Raw genomic sequence first — 19,454 nt, forward strand, 5'->3', positions numbered from 1 at the left:
TAACCAGGAAGTATTATGCGTTTCTCTGATTCCAATATTTGTGACTTCTGTGACTGCTACAATCAACGAATTCTAATAGCGAATGCCACAAATAGCATATCTAACAGATGCATATAAACAAATATATGTCCCGACGAAAACTTTGTTTCTTCAGTATCTTAAATGTGCTATTGGTTTTGCATGTCCTTGGGAATGAAACGTTTTATATCCAAAATCCAAGGACGCATAGATGAGAAAGTTTTATTTTTATATAGGGAATTTTCGCCGTTTTTAAATAAAATACAGAACTCGTGTTTAACTTGAGGTACTTAGCTTAAAAGTCACACCGATGTCATGTTAGAAAAGACAACATCTTATTCTGATAATGGCACACTATATTTATGAAGATATTTTGTTGAGTTTGAAGTGTTGAAATAATATATTTTTAGTTTATAAAGCAAATATATAATTCATAACCGGAATACAAACAAATAGTTTATTTAGCCTTCTTAATATGGCAACCAATGATCATTTTATGTTACTGTTCGTCATATATTTCCATACGTTAGATATTTCAATGCAGAAATCGCCTATGCACCATGTGTCAATGACGAAACGACAATGTTCTGTTGTATTTCAGCTGTGTGCATGGAAGTTTTCAGCATTATGATTATCAGGAAATGTAGTTTCTTTGTGATAAAAATGTTGCGGGAATATAGAATATTGTGATATTTTTTATCTTGCCTATCCTCTTCGAACGCTCTCACAAGTGAAGTATACCCGAACAAAAATAATTTAAATAGAGTATCTTAATAAGATAATGATTTAATATTAATTTATGAAACTAATTTCCAGCTCTTGCTAGTTTTAGCGCACAAAAGGTGGAAATTATTCAACAAGTCTCATAAAAGTAATATTTAATCATGATCCATTTGAGATTCCGTTAATCACATATATTTTGTTTTAATGAAAAGAGTTTGGATAGAAAAAAGAACAGAGACATCTCTCGAGATTTAAATGATGATCTAAAAACTTCCAATCCACTTCATAAATGCTCCTGTATCCTTAGGTAGTTGATGCATCATATGAATTCTTTCCCATTTTCGCGTCTTATAGCTACAAAATCTCTGGGTATTATTATAAGATCTCCCCGTCTTTCCATAATAAATCTTACAACTGGTGAATCCAACTTTGACTTTTATGGGGTAGTTATCCTTGTAGAACAAGCGCAAGTCTCTCTCCAACTTCTGCTTGCGGTTACTCTAATTCGTTTTGCATTTCCTCTAATTGTGCAGATGAACGCCTGATCGGACCAGGGTGTCTTTCTGCACTCATCTTTGCTTTTACCGCATTTTTTGTTGTTGCGCGGTGTTGGATTAATTAGCGATGCAAAGATTTGTTCAATGCTCTTTGTGGGGTCTTTCCGAGTCGTGACTGGGGCTCCCGGGTGGCCATGTGGTCCAAAGGGATAGCTTTTACCGACCACTGCCAATTCACCTCTGTCCACACGGGCTCCAGTTTCGGGTTCGGCGAATGTGAGTACTTGAGAAAGGTGCCAAAAGCTTCACTTTGGTCGGTTGTTCTTACCAGGGTTTTCCCTGGTTCTTCCTCCACCACGTATACTGGCCGCTATATGTAGCCTATCTTGCGTTGAGAAATGGCGTAAGACCCACAAAGGAACAATCAAATGTCGCAACTGTAACATATCTTTGACACGTTTGCGTACATTCTCTGCTATGGCATTACTGGCGGATTTCGTCAGTGTAACTATTTATCATGGTTGTTACTTTGTTATGTCAGACACTTTCTTATCTAGACCCACCTGATACTTTTATCGGGTGACAGAACCTCCATGCAAGTAAACTAAGGAACTGTCCCGGATGACCCGTTCAAAATCATCAGCATGTTGAAGTTTTTCCTGATCACTTTAAGCAAGTGTGCTTATCGTTGTGCTACATAGATCACGTCTGTACTTTTGTGTCAGCCTCGTGAAAATATTCTCGTGGGTTGTATTGGTGTTAGGGTATTGCATCTTCTTATACAATGTGTTTATTAGCACTCGGGTAGAGGTCGTCAATGGTAGGAGTTTCATCGATCGTGGAAAAGAAATATGGTAGAAGATTTGCTTCTTGACGATAACTATATATTCGTATGGGCAAATTGCTTTTCAGAATGTTCTTGCCATGATCTGGCATGTTCGTACGTTGCGGATTTTTTTATATATATAATTCCATCACTTTAAAAGCCATGCTTGTCAAACCCTGATGTATACAGAATACACAGGCTACCTCTGCACATACATATTTTTTAAGTTGCATTAACTGTGTCGATTGATCAATCTGGAAAGGTTCTTTATTTACACGTAATAGGATCGGGACTCTGAACCACTTGTTTCCTCAGCAATAGTAGAGCATCCTCCGACCACCCATGTGAAATTTCGTTTTGTGAGTGGTATTATTCAAGAATATACAAACCTTTCCTCAAATCGTACACTTTTTGAGTATAGCTTTATTAACTTGCATCGGAAGTTCTATATTACCAAACATGATTTCACCCAATTATTGCTGGTATTTCCGCGGCTAACCTCTGTTGTTGCTCGAGAAATGTATCATGGACAAAATCGTCCATTCGGAACATCTATTGTCATAATTTGTAGGTTTATTTCCGACCGGACAGAAAATACTTTGCTGTTGCAGTACGATTGGACCCGCGGAATGACATATTTGTGGATGTATGAAACTGAACACATTTGTCAAGAGTACTTTCGTATCATGCTTTGGTGTAATTTTGTGAATCTTTTCAATACATTTGTCGAGTTCACAATTGATAGAGTACATGCTTTTGCGGTTCAGAATTGTACGGGCACGGCTGTGAATCCATGGGATTGCGATATGTAACCGAGCTTTGTCTGAAGACTTTCCATTAAACGCCATAATAAAAATGTACACCTAGAACAATGTCCACATTATCCACGGTGATACCAGAGAGCTGTAGCCGTCGACAGATTCCAGGACGCATCTTAGATGGAAACTTTCTGGCATCCTTGCTTGACACACGGGTAAAACTTTGTAAAGTCAACGGATAGAGAAGGCGTTGATCTATGTCAGCTACTGAAATCTCAACCACTCATTATGATACTACTTACTGTGTTTTTATATGTAGAAAACGCTGTAGATAATTTCTGCCGTGGGAGAAATATATGTTGTTGAAAGGTTAAAAAGAAAACTTGAACAGTCGATCAATAGATTACTATAATTACCAGGTTAACAATTACATTAGAACTAAAGATCAGTACTAAATAGGCATTTGACAAATCAATGCTGCATATTTGAACCATACGTATGACCCAGTAATAGATTAACCTGTGTGGGAGCAAAATAAGAAAAAGCTTGCTGAAATATTAAAACAATGATAATGTGTGTGTGTGTGTGTGTGTGTGTGTGTGTGTGTGTGTGTGTGTGTGTTTCCCCTATGCTCTGGACTTATGTTAAAACGCGCCGGCTTTTAATGCTGGAAGGATGGCTAAACAAGTTTACCGGATGTTTTGTTTAGATACCCAATGACAATGAAGAGTTTCAGGAAAGTCAAATTATTTTGCAATATATGTGTATCAAATATTCGAACACAAATACATCAGACGGTTAGAGCATAATAAAAGAATATGATATGATCCATTTCGATGATATCACACGATGTGAAAATGAAAGGTACCATTAAGTATATATTAGCAATCTGTCGAGGTTTGAAGCGAGACAAAACTCTAAGCAACAAAAGTACTTATGCACAATATGTTTAAAATACATCAAGACTGTTTACAAATTAAATGTACACAAAAGACCATGTTTGGACTTGGCCAATGCAATTGATACCATGATTGAAGAAGGTTATGTAGTCAAATTAAGGGTTCCACGTATTGCTAATTGCAATTTTTCTTATGTGTTTGTTAAAACTGTAATGATGATTCGACATTGACATCGATTGATGATCAGCCTTGAAACTCGTTGCACGATATTCAGGAAGATCAATGTCAAAGCTGTAAGTTGGACTAAGAAATCTGCAAAGAGCAACTCTGTTGATTTTCGTATGTTTATCGATGTCATTCACAAAAAAATACACCAACGGTTTACAGATTACGTGATTACGTTAAACTATTCTACAGAACACCTGCACATAACGCAATGCTATTGCAATTTAAAAAGAAACCAAAATGAATACCTTTCATTCATAATTTTTCAGGTGACGATTTACACCTGTTACACAAGGCACGTATATTGAATAAAAAGAACAAAACATATTTCTTTTTCCAATGATTTTATTGCTGATTGAAAGGAGGAAATTTCGGGAAAAGTTCATGAAAAAGCTCGATGCTAGATGGATATTACTTCATGAGGTAAGCACTCTAGCAACTAAAAATGAAATCTGATGTAACAAAACTTTCAGCGGGTGTTAATCATTTTATAAGCATGCAATCTTAATTTATAAGCGAATACATCTACACGTACGAACACATCGATTCTTTTGAAACGATGAACGAAACGGTATTGTCTATTATTAAAAAGTTATAATCCTCATTGTTTTGTTCATTTTAAGAGTTTCAGGTGACTAGTAGCAACATGTACAATATAATATGTCTCGTTTAAACCTACACACAAATTGTAACTTTCACTTCTTTTTCATTAGCAATTACACACTGATAATATAAGATAGCTTCTATAGACTAAGGAATGTGTGTATAAAAAAACTGCATGATAGATCATGCGCACTATTACAGCGCTCCTCTGTGACACTAGCTTGAAGCTGTCAGATGAAGGGATTGGGCTATTACCTGGGTATGATATATTTCTGATAATCGATGGTGGAATGTACACGGACATTAGCATAATACCAAAACAGACACGCTAAAGCTAATTATCAATTATATGCATGTAATTAGAATGGAATGAATGAAAAACAAACGTGAGTTTGAGGAGACATAAACAAAATAATTAATGAAGCAAAATTGCAATAACTTATTTTTTTTTGGCAATGTGTCAATATATTTAGCAACGCAGAACTTCCAATGGGGAAATTAACCTAAACCTAACTTGCTACGGATAAACGTATTATATATACCAATGGATTGTGAAACAAGTTATATTTTATTTGACTTGATAATTCCCAAACTCCCCCAGTAATACTTAAAGGAACCATAGGCTTGCACAAAATAAACCAGCACCTTCAAGTTCAAGTAAAAAACCTTTCTAGCTATGAAAACAGTTGATAGAAAACTGACTAACCTTACAGTACTTAAGGAAGAACATAGTTCGCCAACTTCATTAATATTATATTCAAATAAATACGCTACTAGCAAACATACACATAGTAGTGCTTTTCAATTAACAGCCCTGGTTAAAGTCCTATATCAAACTCAGTCGGAGGAAAAAATCAGATAACGATATTTATGGACTTCTTCAAGTCGATGAGCATTACTGTTTCGATAAATTATAGGATAATTTGAGAAATTAAGAACTGTACAGATATGCACAGATGAAAGGAAATATGGAATATTGCAAAATGATATGTCAGTTACATACAGAAAGATAGTCAATAATGACGTATTTCTGGCTTGTATTTAAAAAAAAACATAAAAAGAAAAAACACTCCCCCCAAAAAAAAGAACACCCCCTCACTCCAAAACAACAGAATCAGATTCACAGAGGTAGAACTCTGAATTAGGTCAATGCATGATTTGCACTAAAATCCTCTGAAATGCGAATAAGGCAAAGGAATGGAGTTACTTTTAATCCATACTGATTATATGTACTGAAACAAGCAATTTTGATGATGACATTTTTTCCATTCAAGCAATCTTGTAAGAGTAACATCTGTGTGGACAAGAAAGTTGTCGGCTTATTCAATGATGAATGGAACGGTTAACAAAATAAGGGTTTGTGGCCTTAATATAAAAAAAATCTTTTCACACGAAACTAATCATGATGAAAAGTAAGTCCAGAACGTTTGTTGAACGATGACGAAGATAACTACAAACAAATGTAATTACTATGGTAAAACATGTATACGATTAAAATGAGGCCGTCTCTCGTGTTGATGATAAGCGTAATTAAGACGACAGCTAGGAATCACATCTGGAGGCACAGCCGAACACAGCTTTTCTGTTAACGTGATCGATTTTAAATTCACGAAATAAAAGCCTAATACTGAGCAATCATTTTGGTTTGATATATGTAGAATCACGCATGTGGGCTACATCACTCAAATTTCCAAATATCAGTGGTACTAAATGTAGTTTCTGATCTTGATGAGGTAATACAAGCGTACAAAGAACTGCAAAAATACCGGTAATTATAGAACCACTTACTACAAAGTCATGAAAGAACAGTACACATTCATCATTTGGATATGAAATAAATCGATACATCTAAAAAACGAAATGAAACCAAAAGCTATAAACAAAACAAAGCGTAGTAGTTACATTTCTGGACGAGTTTGACGGTTTCAGGTTCGACTGTGCAGTTAGTTTGCGAAGGAGTTCAATCAGATTCAGGAACACATAAACCAAGAAGCAGTTCCAGGATAAATATGATATATGAGTTTGTCAAATTCTTGAGTGACATGCATTTTAAGATAAAGGCAGTTATATAATCGAATTATTACATTTCGTATAATCCTTGTATACGATGACAAACCTATCCTACGATGGTTTATCAAGTGTATATATATATTGTTATGTATATTTGGTTTAATTATATCTGATTTATTATATATTTATTTCAATTTAATTGTTTGTCAGTTTTTAAAAAATTATTTTTCATTACATGATATTGTAATGTAAATTTATTCACTAGAGATGATATTTTTTTATATAGAAAATAGATTTACTTTGACTGTTAGTTTATAAACACCAGGTGTTGATCTAAATCCTGACCTTGTTTCAGAATTTGTAGCAACATTCGTAAACAAGTTCTTTTTAATTTTAAAACGATTGGCTGTTTCCAAGGTCATGAATGGACCCTGTCTTTAAGATATAAACAATTTTTTTTTTCTTAGAGTAAAAATGATTGATTTTCGTCAGGGTCACACTGGGTAAACGTGAGCTGTAACAAGTATTTGCTTCTATTAACTTCTAGAAGATGATCACGTGACTCTTGTTTACGTTTTAGAAAGCCCATATGACCCATGTTTTGGAGAATTAATCAGTAGAAGCAGGGCTGTTTAATAAACTGTTAGTTGTATGTTGTGCTATTTGGAGTTATTTCAAATTACTTGGATTCAAAAAGATTAATTCTGTTGTTGTTCTGCAAAATACTTGTACTCATGTAATATCGTGGAACAAGGACAGTTTTTTTTTTATAAATAAAACGTTATTTAACTATCAGAAGCCGGAATGATAATTCTTATTTCTACAAGGAACTGTAGATTTCAACACTTCAGATTGTAGCATACGTTATCGTCTTCCATCTTGGATTCTTCGTCGAGATTCGAACATGAAATCAGTAGAACATTTTGTTATTAGGACTACTAAAATTTTATTCTCGGATTATTTTTGGATCACTTTAGGATTTGATTCTACAAAACCGTAAGTTTATATTTTTTTTCGTTTTTACAGAATTTTTCCAGGGAAATAAATTATTGTATTTTAAAAGCTTGTCGTTTTCACTCTTTCCTGTGTTACTGTTTGTTCGAGCCTAAGCAAGTGACATAAGAATATATATATATATATATATATATATATATATATATATATATATATATATATATATATATATATATATATATATATATATATATATATATACCGTCATAAGAAGTTAAGGAACCGACTAATAAAAGCCCTATTTCGGTAACATTCAAAACGTACAAGAAAACAAATTATAACCGCCTAAGGAACAAGCTGATATCTGAAAATGATTTTGTGTGTCAGTTGACAAACGGGTGACAGGGTTTGAAGACTTTCACGGGGTTCAGCAGACATTTAATGAGCACTGGAGAAGATTCAAGCTTTGCTGCTTGTAAGAACAGATTGAGAATCTTTTTATCCAATGAAACTTTGCACAATCATTCGTATATTTTTCCATTACATAGCTTTACCCACAAACATTATGAAGGAAACTTTTGTACCTTCACTTTTCATCCTTGCAAAATCATTCGTTTCCAAACTGGACCAGCATAAAAACTAAGTATTGAAGAGATGATTATTCTAATAGTGTATTTAGGTTTAACTGAGTTGACAAAGGGCCACTTAGTAGATATTTGCTGCAATAAAAGCTGAACAAGGACGACTTAGTAAAGGTTTGGTATAAGAGAGGTTGACCACTGCCAACGTAAAATAGTTTGCTGCAAGACAAGTTGACCAAAGAACACTTAGTAAATGTTTTGTGCAAGACAAGTTGATCATGGACCACAAGTCAGTAAAAGTTTGCAGCAAGACATGATTCTGTCTTAGTTACTTTTTAATGGAAAAAGGGCAAAATTCCAATAGATAATATAATAGTCATAGACATGCACAAACTATGTATTTAACAACACAATATGAAGGATGAGTTCTTCTTAAGTCGTTATTGTTCTTCAATCACTTTCTTTCGTCCTACTAAGTGACAGATGAGTCAGTTACAGTTTCATTGTCTACTTTATTGATCAGCGACGTAAAATAAAGCCGATGCAACGGCTCTTAAATTTTGCATTTTAGTCACCTTTCTAGTGACGTTTTGAAAATCGAAAATCAGTAGAAAAACCAATAAGGGATGAGCCTGAATTCTTCATTCATGTCCTACTAGCTGGACTACAACATCAGACAATCCAAATGCAATAATTTATTTATTTCGTAAAGAGAATTCGTTTAGTACCAATTATCAAGCAAATCGCTTTCTGCAAAGTTGAAATGGAAAAAAACTGTAATGACAATTATATATTTTAATTCTTTATAACTGGATTGCACATAAACACACTGCATGAAGTGATACGTTTTAACGTACAACTTCGTCATGATAGACGTACCGTGAAGTTATTTTAGTAGAAGTTAAATTGTTGAGTCCTGTTTGTGCTTACCAGCCACCACTGAATGCCTAAGAACGTTCTGTAAGTGAAAAAGTGAACGAATCATCGCACTCAATTTATGCAAATGGGACTACATGTCAATGGTATATAATAATAAATCATGATGTCACAACAGGTCTACCTTTTCGCGGTCATAGGAAAAATCACGTCATGTTACGCTATGTTTGGTGAAAATCAACTTCTACAGTTAATTATTCTATAAATGGGAGTATATAATAATAATAATACTGTAGTTGCACTGTTAGATGTTATGTTTTTATTCCCGAACTACTCAGAGGTTGCACGATGTTGTACATCTCAACCACAGTATCCAACAGTACAAACAATATCATTTATATATGCCTTTTGTCTGACTTTCTATGAACCATTCGATTCGCTAAAATGATATGTCTCCTATATGGCTTGTCAGCCATATTAAAAACTAGGGATACTGCATTTTCAATAGGATTTTCTTTGTGGTCGGATTGCGTAAAGCAATGTAAGAAATGCCTAATGTAACTTATTGCAAGAAATTGGGCCATTCAAACCTACCGTTCTATTCAATCGCTGATATTTTGTTTTTAAATTAACATTTAAATGCAATCGAAATTAACGTGCAATTACGTAAGGTGTGGGTGGTGAGCTGAATGGTTTGATATAGAATAAAATGGAATATTTTTCCTCCCTAAATATGGTCTATATTTCATCTTGTCAAAATATCATGTCTTGTTACCACACTTTGGACTTAAAAAAGCCTCTATATCCATTTTATACTGTATAAATGATGCAATTTGTACAGTTGTATAGTGTAGCCTTCTTCGCAAGCTCGCCCAGTTCTACTTCGGTCTCGCCCCGTTCTACTTCGGTCTCGTCCCATTCTACTTCGGTCTCGTCCAGTTCTACTCCGGTCTCGTCCCGTTCTACTTCGGTCTCGTCCCGTTCTACTTCGGTCTCGCCCCCGTTCTACTTCGGTCTCGCCCACAATATCCAAGAGCACATGTTCTATAATTTGTAAACATTGTATGGGTGCTGTAAAATAATACTGTAAATAGGTGATAAAGGTAAATCCTTTAAGTAAGTATATGGTGGCTGTACCGTATATGCTCGTCTATAACAAATACCTTTGCTTAGAGCAAAGACACTCATCTACCGGCGACACGTATCAGTAGATGCACTTAACTTTTGTATGACTGCAAGATAATACATAATGCAATATTCCAGTAAAAGTTCTGCAAATATTGATGACAAGTGATCATTATATCTCCAATCCAATTCTTTACTATTCCAATGAGTGATTATCTCATTCATATCGGTTCAGAGCTACGGCAGACAAATATTGGATCGTCGGCTGCTTAGAAAACATTACACACACACACACACACACACACACACACACACATGTATGTATGTATGTATGTATGTATGTATGTATGTATGTATGTATGTATATACACACATATACATGTGTATATATTATATACATACATACATATATACATATCTATCTATCTACCTATCTATCTATTTATCTCTCTTTCTCTCTCTCTCTCTCTCTCTCTCTCTCTCTCTCTCTCTCTCTCTCTCTATATATATATATATATATATATATATATATATATATAGAATCAAACCGGGTTTTTCCTCACTGCTAAGAATATAAAGCATGTTAAAAGACTAATATATTTTCATCTATCTAGAATTCCACATTGATCTGCAGAAGGTAACATACAATTCTGTTCATTTTCATCCTATGTTCTTAGCCATGCTGATTGGCGTTTGACTGACTTTATACAAAAAATTTATTCACCTTTTCAACTTGGGCTTTTTCAGCTGTATGTTTCAGATTTTAATCGATCTTTACATTACAGCCTTCTTAAATTCTACTACATACATTCTTGAAGGTAAGCTGATTTTTGCCTATCAATCTGAAAATGATATTTGTTTTAAGATGTCGTTCAGAAGAGTGTTTGCAAATATTTCGAACATCTCATGCATATGAAAAGTTTACATCGCTTATAAGGACACATAATTTGTTTTAAAAAACAAAACGTTATGATGTCAAGAAGACAGCCAAAATTGTATGCATCTCTAAGGTACACATGCAACGTGCATTGTTAATGCAACCTTAATTTTTGTTTTTCGGGGATTTAAAAAAAAAATATAATTTAAATCCATTTTCATAAACAATGTGGATGTATTGTGCTAATTATATTAATTCTGGAACTTGAAAAGTTAATTAAATTCGATTATCAGATATTTGCGTAAGTTCATTAAGTGAAAGGGGCCCCGAGTGGCCGAGTGGTCTAAAGCGCTCACCGTTCCGGATCACTGCCATCTCACCTCTGTCTGCGTGGGTTCGAGTCCAAGGCTCGGCTAGCGTGAGTACGTGGGAAAGCCTGCCAGTTGCTTCTCGTGGGTCGGTGGTTCTTCCCTGAGTTTTCCAGGGTTCTTCCTCCACCAGTTATACTGGCCGCCATGTATAACCTATCTTGTGCTGAAAAATGGTGTTAATCCCTTGAACAACAACAACAACAACAACATGAAGTGAAAACGGTAAGATTATCCTCTGACATGTTCATTTGCGTGAAATAAAAAAGAAGACAATTCGTGTACCTAGTTATGTGACCTCAGGTGTGGAAAGATTATCTAACCCAGTTATATTAGTTACTAACCGTGAGCACGGCATGATGGGCCGCTTATCAGATCTTTAATAAATATCTCGTTAATTCAGTAAAGTCAGCGACGATATGTAAAATGAACGTATCTCATGAAAACATCCGGTATTGGGTTTCAACTGAGAAGAACAATTCAAATGCCATATTAAACTGCTTGGATGCGCTCAGTGCATTTCTGTTTAGAACCTGCCGTTAAGTAAATACTAGCTTGATACCTGGTTAATCTATAATAGATAGATAGATAGATAGATATCGATCGATCGATCGATCGAGAGAATAATATTTGATGTTTCTAGAATAATAACATATGCACAACAATCAGACTTAACTTTCTGATGCTAACATGTTGCTACTTTGTGATCGGTACTGACACTTATATAATTAACTTAAATATTAATGGCTATATTACAGCCTTCTTGTATCCAACAATAAAGGTCTTCAAGGTAAGTTTATTTGTAAAATGTTAAGTTATGTTGCAGTATAGAAGTGCAAAAGTTTACAAATATTTCCAGCATTTCATGCATTTCATAGAGATACCGGAAATTTCCAAAACGTTTGCAATGAAAAGACAATTCCTTTTTTCAAAAGGATTACAAAATATTTTCAGCGTTTATTCCGTAAATTATTACTCACATTTCATCATCAAGACTGTAACAGTGAAAATAAGCTCGTATACAGTCTATGGGACGTGTGCATATTTGAAATAGACTCGTTATACTCGTCAAATTTCTAATAAACCAAGATACGTATATCCAAAATTTAATTCACAGTGTGATGAAACATATCCATTACTTAGAAAAGCATTTGCAATATTGTTTTGTCTTGAGCCAATGCATAGTGAAAAATAAAAGCAAGGACCCATTCCATTATCTATCTTCTTACAGTAATAGCAATAAGATAATTTTAGTAACATGCTGGGTATTATCTAACTAAATATAACATTTAACGTCAACAGAGCCAACACGTTAATCGCTCAAGGTTATTTTTAATTTTAGATACCGTATACACCTGCTAAACGTATGTATTCAACTCCAAGCACTAAGTTTTACAATTTAAAAGAATTCTTTGAGAAAGTACATTTCATGAAAGTCATACATTTTAAAGTTTCTAATATTTAATCAGTTCTACCCTTTTCGAAGAAAATATAGCTGTTGATATATATATATATATATATATATATATATATATATATATATATATATATATATATATATATATATATATATATATATATATATATATTGAGGACATTGGTAATGGTGTCTATATACCTTTTCATAATTTTTAGAAATGGGTAAAAAATAACAATTATAATGATAAACGCGTAAGTTACTCTTTGTTTCTATATAATTTAGGTAAAGAAAACTCTATAGTTTGCATTCATTGACTACACTTCTGTAAATGGTTTCTAAGTTTGCAATCTTAATTTAAAACAAAAGCCAACATGTTAAGACACCAGATTTTTAGCAAAGACCACCCGACTATGTCATGATTATCGTTTTGATTGTCTGGTCAGCCTTCTCATCCTCTTGTCAGATCATCCTGCCCCTCCTTTTGTCATATCATTCTTCTTCTCCTCTTGTCTGATCCTCCTGCTTCTTCTCTTGTCAGATCATCCTGCTCCTCCTCTTGTCAGTTCATCCTGCTTCTCCTCTTGTCAGGTCATAATTCTCCTCTTCTTGTCAGATCATCCTGCTCCTCCTGCTCCTCCTCTTGTCAGATCATCCTGCTCCTCCTCTTGTCAGATGATTCTTCTCCTCCTCTTTTCAGATCCTCCTGCTCCTCCTCTTGACAGATCATCCTTCTCCTTTTCTTGTCAGATCATCCTGCTCCTCCTCTTGTCAGATCATCCCGCTCCTCTTCTTGTCAGATCATCCTGCTCCTCCTCTTGTCAGATCATTCTGCTCCTCCTCTTATCAGATTATCCTTCTCACCCCCTTGTCAGATCATCCTGCTTCTCCTCTTGTCATACCATCCTGCTCCTCCTCTTGTCAGATCATCCTGCTCCTACTCTTGTCAGATCATCCTGCTCCTCTTCTTGTCAGATCGTCCTTCTCCTCTTCTTGTCAGATCATCCTGCTCCTCTTCTTGTCAGATCATCATGTTTCTCTTCATGTCAGATCATCCTGCTCCTCTTCTTGTCAGATCATTCTGCTCATCCTCCTGCCCCTCCTCCTTCTTCCTCTTCTGATCAACGGTAGTAGTTGCTGCAGGGAATAGTCTTGTTAATGATTTTTGCGTGGTGATTATATATTCTTGTTAGATTCAATAATGTGCAAGCAATTTTACTTTTCTAGCGTTTACCATGGCTGGAAATCGTGAGTCAATCGTAAAATAATGATATCCTTCATTTGTTTGAAAAGGGTAAAATTTTTGTTTGGTTTCATTGGAATTACTCCGACCATATTCATGGTCTTCTAAATTCTTTTAATAGAAATCCCAAACTTGGCTAAAAACATATTTTAATGGTCTTTATAACAAAAATTACATTAAATGCATATATTAGGCATTGTTATATTGCAAGTTTTTCGTTGTGGAAGTTAGTCGAGGCATCGCTGCAAATACCGAGTAAATCACCTCCTTGAATGATATATGTCGATGATTGATTGGTATCAGGGATAACATTGATGACAGAAATCAAGTTTTTTGTTTTAGCTGCTTACAGAGGTGATATGTCTTCATCAGTGTGAACTTGTATGTTATAGTACAATTGGCCATATCTACAATTGTTTTACCTTTATCATTTATGTTCTCCACATATAATATGGGCAAGTGTGAAACTTAATATTTTAAAACGGGTAATACTATTTCATCTTTCAGTTAAAATGGCTCCGACTCGCTCTAGACTCAGTTTCTTCATTCAACCATTACAGCCTTTGTCCTTGCTTACAGTATTGATTGCAATCAACTTGTTTGGAGCATTTGCACGTAAGTACAAAATAAGTCTTGGTAGAGATTGTCCCATCTACTTCCCAGAGTGTATGGATCTATGAGTATACAACACAGTACCCTTGTACAAAATAGCACTTTGCCAGAAAACGTTTTGTCACGTCGTCAAAATAATTCCCTGAGTATTTAAACTGAGCGTATTCCTAAAATCCAAAGTTTTAAAATAATTTTACTGTCTCTATAAATAAGCATCTTATCTATGGAGCTTTTATTAACCTTTTCATTTCCCACCTCACCCCGAAACCCAAATAATTGAATATAATTATACATTATTTAAAAAATCTTTAGTACATAATCTTTGTTTCAATCTTGATATCTGTGTACATTTTGTGATATAATGAACTGTAGAAAAATTACACAGGGGGAATACTGAAAGTAATAAACATGTGTTAATTTAAAACATCGTGGTTAGTGAGAAAGATTTTAAGGAATAAAATTTTATGAGTAAACATGGTTTTTCATTGCACCCAATCTAAGATGTTATTTGTTTATGGTGAATGTATTTTCGTGGATATTGTTGACGCACAGAAGAAAGAAACTAAAAACTCGATGAAATGTTTCTGCTTCCGCAATAAACACAGTATCAGTGATGGCGTGCTCTAGTGATGATGCCTTGCAAATGTAAATGAAAGATCCTACAATATATCACACAAAACATTCTGGCGTGTACATCGCATGTACTATCTCGCCTTCCCTAACCCCCCAAAAAGTTGCTTCTATCAGAAAATTGCGATATTTACGGCTCAAACCACAAAGAGACGAAATAGATTTAAAGAAATCTAAAGGAATATCATAAATGAAATGGTTTTACTAATAGCAGTTGTAGCGGTGGTAGCAACGTCAACAAAGTAATAGTTTTACTAGTGATAGTGGTGGTACAATAACAATTTCAAGAGAAATAACCATTATTAGTTTACTTTGCGACATTTGCAATCGGATTCAGAGAGGCAATGCTACTAATTACGACTTAGCGATATAAATATTAGTGGATACAACTTCAGTAATATTACTACTACTAGTAACAGTAGTACTTAATTGCTTATGGCACGCCTTTCATTACCAGCTATTGCCATTATAGTCAAATGATTTTGCTACTAAAAAAATAGCACTAGGACATTTTGAAACATATACCACATACATGAACACACATTGGCTTAAAGATAACATTGTTTTTATCATTCAGGTGACTGTAGGAGTGATGAATTTTTCGATCCGTACACCAATAAATGTGATCCCTGTGGTCCAGTATGTGCAGCGGGAGACTGCTCCAACGTTTGTCCAAGTAATTTTTATTTCTGCTTGGATATATATGAACATATATATTTTAAATGATAAAATGTTTCGAACTTTTGCTTGCTTTCCCATTACATTACTTTGCCTTTTCCAACTGCATTGCATAGTCAACAGTCTTCTCAACAGTGAAAATAAAGACATCGCAATATCAAACCTCAGACAAGTGTTAAGAATCAAGGTGGAGCCCATGGCGACCGAGTGGTCCAAGGCGCTCGTCTTTACTGATCACCGACATCTCATGTCTGTCCGGGGTGTTCTGGGTCTCGGGCTCTGCCAATGTGGGTATGTGACAAAGCGCTTGCCACTGACTTTCCATGGGTTTGTGGTTCTTCCCGGGGTTGTCCCAATTTCTTCCTCCACCATATATATATATTGGTCGCCATGTACAGCCAGTAACAGGGCCATAGAGAGCGATCATGGGACCTGATGTAAGAAACATCCGGGCCTCTTTTAGTTCTTATACAAACACAATTTTCTTTTATAAAATTAAAAAGTGTTGTTCGGTCTGGGCCCTCTTATAGGCCTGGGCCCCGGGGATATCTATCCGGTTGTTGCACTCTCCCCTCTTTTCCGCCCTGGCCAATCAAGTGATGAAAAATGGCGTTAAACCCATAACAATAACAATATCAACGACTTTAGGTCTTAAACTAAGTAACGGAATGAAACGAAACTAATAAGTTTGGTAAAACCAACAAATAATTTATTTCACTATTATACAAAGTGAAAAAGTCAAAGGCCTCCTACACTATCGTGCATTAAATCCCAAATAATACTACATGTCTGATAGTATAGATGTTCCGAATTAATTTCAAAAGTCTCAAATGTCCTGATATACCAAGAGTCTTGAATGTCCTGATGTACCACAAATGATATAATCCAGAATGTTTTTGAATGAGTCAATAATCCCAAAGTGTTTTAGTCAAAAAAGTCAATCAACACTTTGTAATTTCAATTAATAATAATTCGTTTCGTATCATATCTGAACACAGCTGTAAATGATTACACAGACTGAACTTAAAAATGAACAATTGTTTCCCATCCTCTTTATATACAAATTCCGCTTGACCTGCGACTAATAGATTTCCTACGGAAAAAAGCGATCAACTTAAGATCTTGAACTCAAGTTCAAGTAAAGACCTTATTTACTTCTTATACGCATGACAAAAGTCCAGTAGGCAAAACTACAACGCTCATTTACGGGCATGATACAAATCAGGTACACAATATAAATTAAGTATACATAGTAACACTCACCTCAGTAAATTGACTAGATATAGATTGAAGGAAAATAATAAAAATGATTCTGACACGCATAATTTGACATATACTCATAATTGATGACGTCTAAAATGTCTTATCAATATAAAAAAATGATACTAAAATCATTTTAACTTAATGAAGCTGGAACGTAACCTAAACTAGTATAGGATTGTAGATTAAGCATGATTTTCTATTTCCCCTTTTACAGATTACAGAATAGAAACGTATTCTCCATCAAGCACCACTGAAATTGCAACAACAACAACAACTGAGAATGGTTTGGGTACTTATGCATTAATTGCGATTATAGCAATGGCAGCAGTTTTCCTCCTAGTCGTGGCAATACTTTTTATTATGATTTACATCAAGTTCTGCAGGAAGAAGAAAAATGTGCGCTCTCACGAGGTGACAACAAAATCAGTAGAAGAAACTGCAAAAGAGAGTAACCCTGAAACAGTGGCATTAACCAATGGAATAGATTATGTATGATTTGAGATGATCAAGATGTTAATCTAGGACCATTGAGTGCAAGTCATGTTAGGATATTTCTCCCACCGCCAAAATAACTTTTGGAGAAAATGAGGCATTAATTGCAGTAGAAATTGTATTACGGGATGTTTGAGTAATAGTCTGATCTCATCTTCATCCAAACCTCATTTAACGCATTCCTTATAAACAGGAGAGAGAAAATGAGAGATGGGGATAAATGCCAGAGGATACAGCAAGTATCAACAATAGAGCAAACAAACAAACAAAACAAAATGGGCAAAAAATAACAATTCTGTTCAATTTCTTCACTATCCATATATTCGTACGCTCGACAGCACATTAAGCTTACAGATCTTACATCCTCAAACTGTGTAAAGAAAACGGTGACGCTAATCATGCTTTAAGGTACAAGAGACAGCTTAGTTACGTAATCATGCTTTCGGATGCAAGGGACAGTTTATTGACGCTGATCATGCTTTCGGATGCAAGGGACGGTTTATTGACGCTAATCATGCTTTCGGATACAAGGGACAGTTTATTGACCATAATCCTGCTTTGGGGCGCAAGGGACAGTTTATTGACGCTAATCCTGCTTTGGGGTGCAAGGGACAGATTGTATCCACACATTTCATACCATACCGCATCAACCTGTAGAATATAAAATTCATACGAAATAGAATAGACTAGTGAAGTCAACAAGGACAATATTTTGGATAGCTATAATAAAAATAAAAGAAATGCCAATATCATTCACTTGATCTGAATGTGTCATTAGAGAATCTCATAGCAAGATATGTAAATGCACCCCAGTTACAAATGCATACATGCATTTTTCATGTCAGAAGGTAATTTTAACACTAAATGATGCTCACAATGCCATTGCAAGCCGCTTTCCTATTTGATGATTGTAAAATAAAGTGTGTGTGATTTGTATTTTTTAACGTAGCTTTGACAATGTTTCAGTCATATCGCTACGATGTCAGCAGTGTGGCAGTTAATACTGATATCTGGCAGTGGGGCATCATGCCGCAGACATGTAGAATGATGTCCCACTCAGTCACATTATCCTGACACCAGGCCGACCAGTCCTAACACTAACCTCTTAATGCTGAGCGCCAAGCGAGGCAGCTGTTAGTACCATTTTTGTAACTCTTTGGTATAACTCGGCCGGGGTTCGAAATCGCGACCTCCCGCATCCGAGGCAGACGCTCTAACCACTAGGCCACCGTAGTTTCCCATCAAAAAGGAAATCATGTACTAAATAGTTGAATCAATTCAAAATATTTGCTATCCAGGACATTTTTACGATATTCTACTTTGCCTTGAACCCACGTCTCTGCTGCTTTGCATGGCTAGCATTGCTTTCTGACCAACTATTCGTATTTCACAGTCTGGATCAGATTGGTTTAAATACAGGCCCGTGGGTCATATTTTGTGTGACCCGCGCTAATATAAAAGGCAGTTCTGTAATTATAATTTAATTTCTATAATGTATATAATGTATGATGGCCAATGAACTTTACATGTTTTGTGTATGAGGCCCACGGTGTTGACCATATTGGATAATACTGGTCTACATATTCGGAAGTAAATATGAGAGGTGTGTATGCCTCACATCAGTTTCAAGAACAACACAAGCTCGAAACGCCCGATTCACAAATGTATCAACATCTTTAGTTATTTGATCAGGACAATTTATTAATGAAAAGTCTGTTTAACACATCTTTGCCGAAGATTGCAAGTTCTACAAGCTATAAATTTGTTAATATTCGTAGA

At 35.1% G+C, this 19,454-nt stretch overlaps 1 protein-coding gene across 1 annotated transcript; it reads left to right on the plus strand.

Moving 5' to 3' along the window:
- The first annotated feature begins 10,738 nt into the window (after nt 1-10,738).
- On the plus strand, nt 10,739-19,414 carry LOC149787332 (uncharacterized). Its single transcript, XM_089978372.1, has 4 exons — nt 10,739-10,913; nt 14,508-14,615; nt 15,820-15,918; nt 17,398-19,414. The coding sequence occupies exons 1-4, from the start codon at nt 10,847-10,849 to the stop codon at nt 17,676-17,678; spliced, it is 555 nt and encodes a 184-aa protein (XP_089834498.1). The 5' UTR covers nt 10,739-10,846; the 3' UTR covers nt 17,679-19,414.
- The last annotated feature ends 40 nt before the right edge of the window (nt 19,415-19,454 follow it).

This window comes from Sinohyriopsis cumingii, chromosome 12, assembly GCF_028554795.1.
Source record: "Sinohyriopsis cumingii isolate HCF-2022 chromosome 12, ASM2855479v2, whole genome shotgun sequence".
Lineage (NCBI taxonomy): Eukaryota > Metazoa > Mollusca > Bivalvia > Unionida > Unionidae > Sinohyriopsis > Sinohyriopsis cumingii.

Coding starts and splice junctions, on each gene's coding strand:
- LOC149787332 (XM_089978372.1), top strand. CDS start 10,847: ATGTTTCAGATTTTAATCGATCTTTACATTACAGCCTTCTTAAATTCT. Junction 10,914..14,507: donor TACTACATACATTCTTGAAG/GTAAGCTGATTT, acceptor TTCATCTTTCAG/TTAAAATGGCTCCGACTCGC. Junction 15,919..17,397: donor CTGCTCCAACGTTTGTCCAA/GTAATTTTTATT, acceptor CCCCTTTTACAG/ATTACAGAATAGAAACGTAT.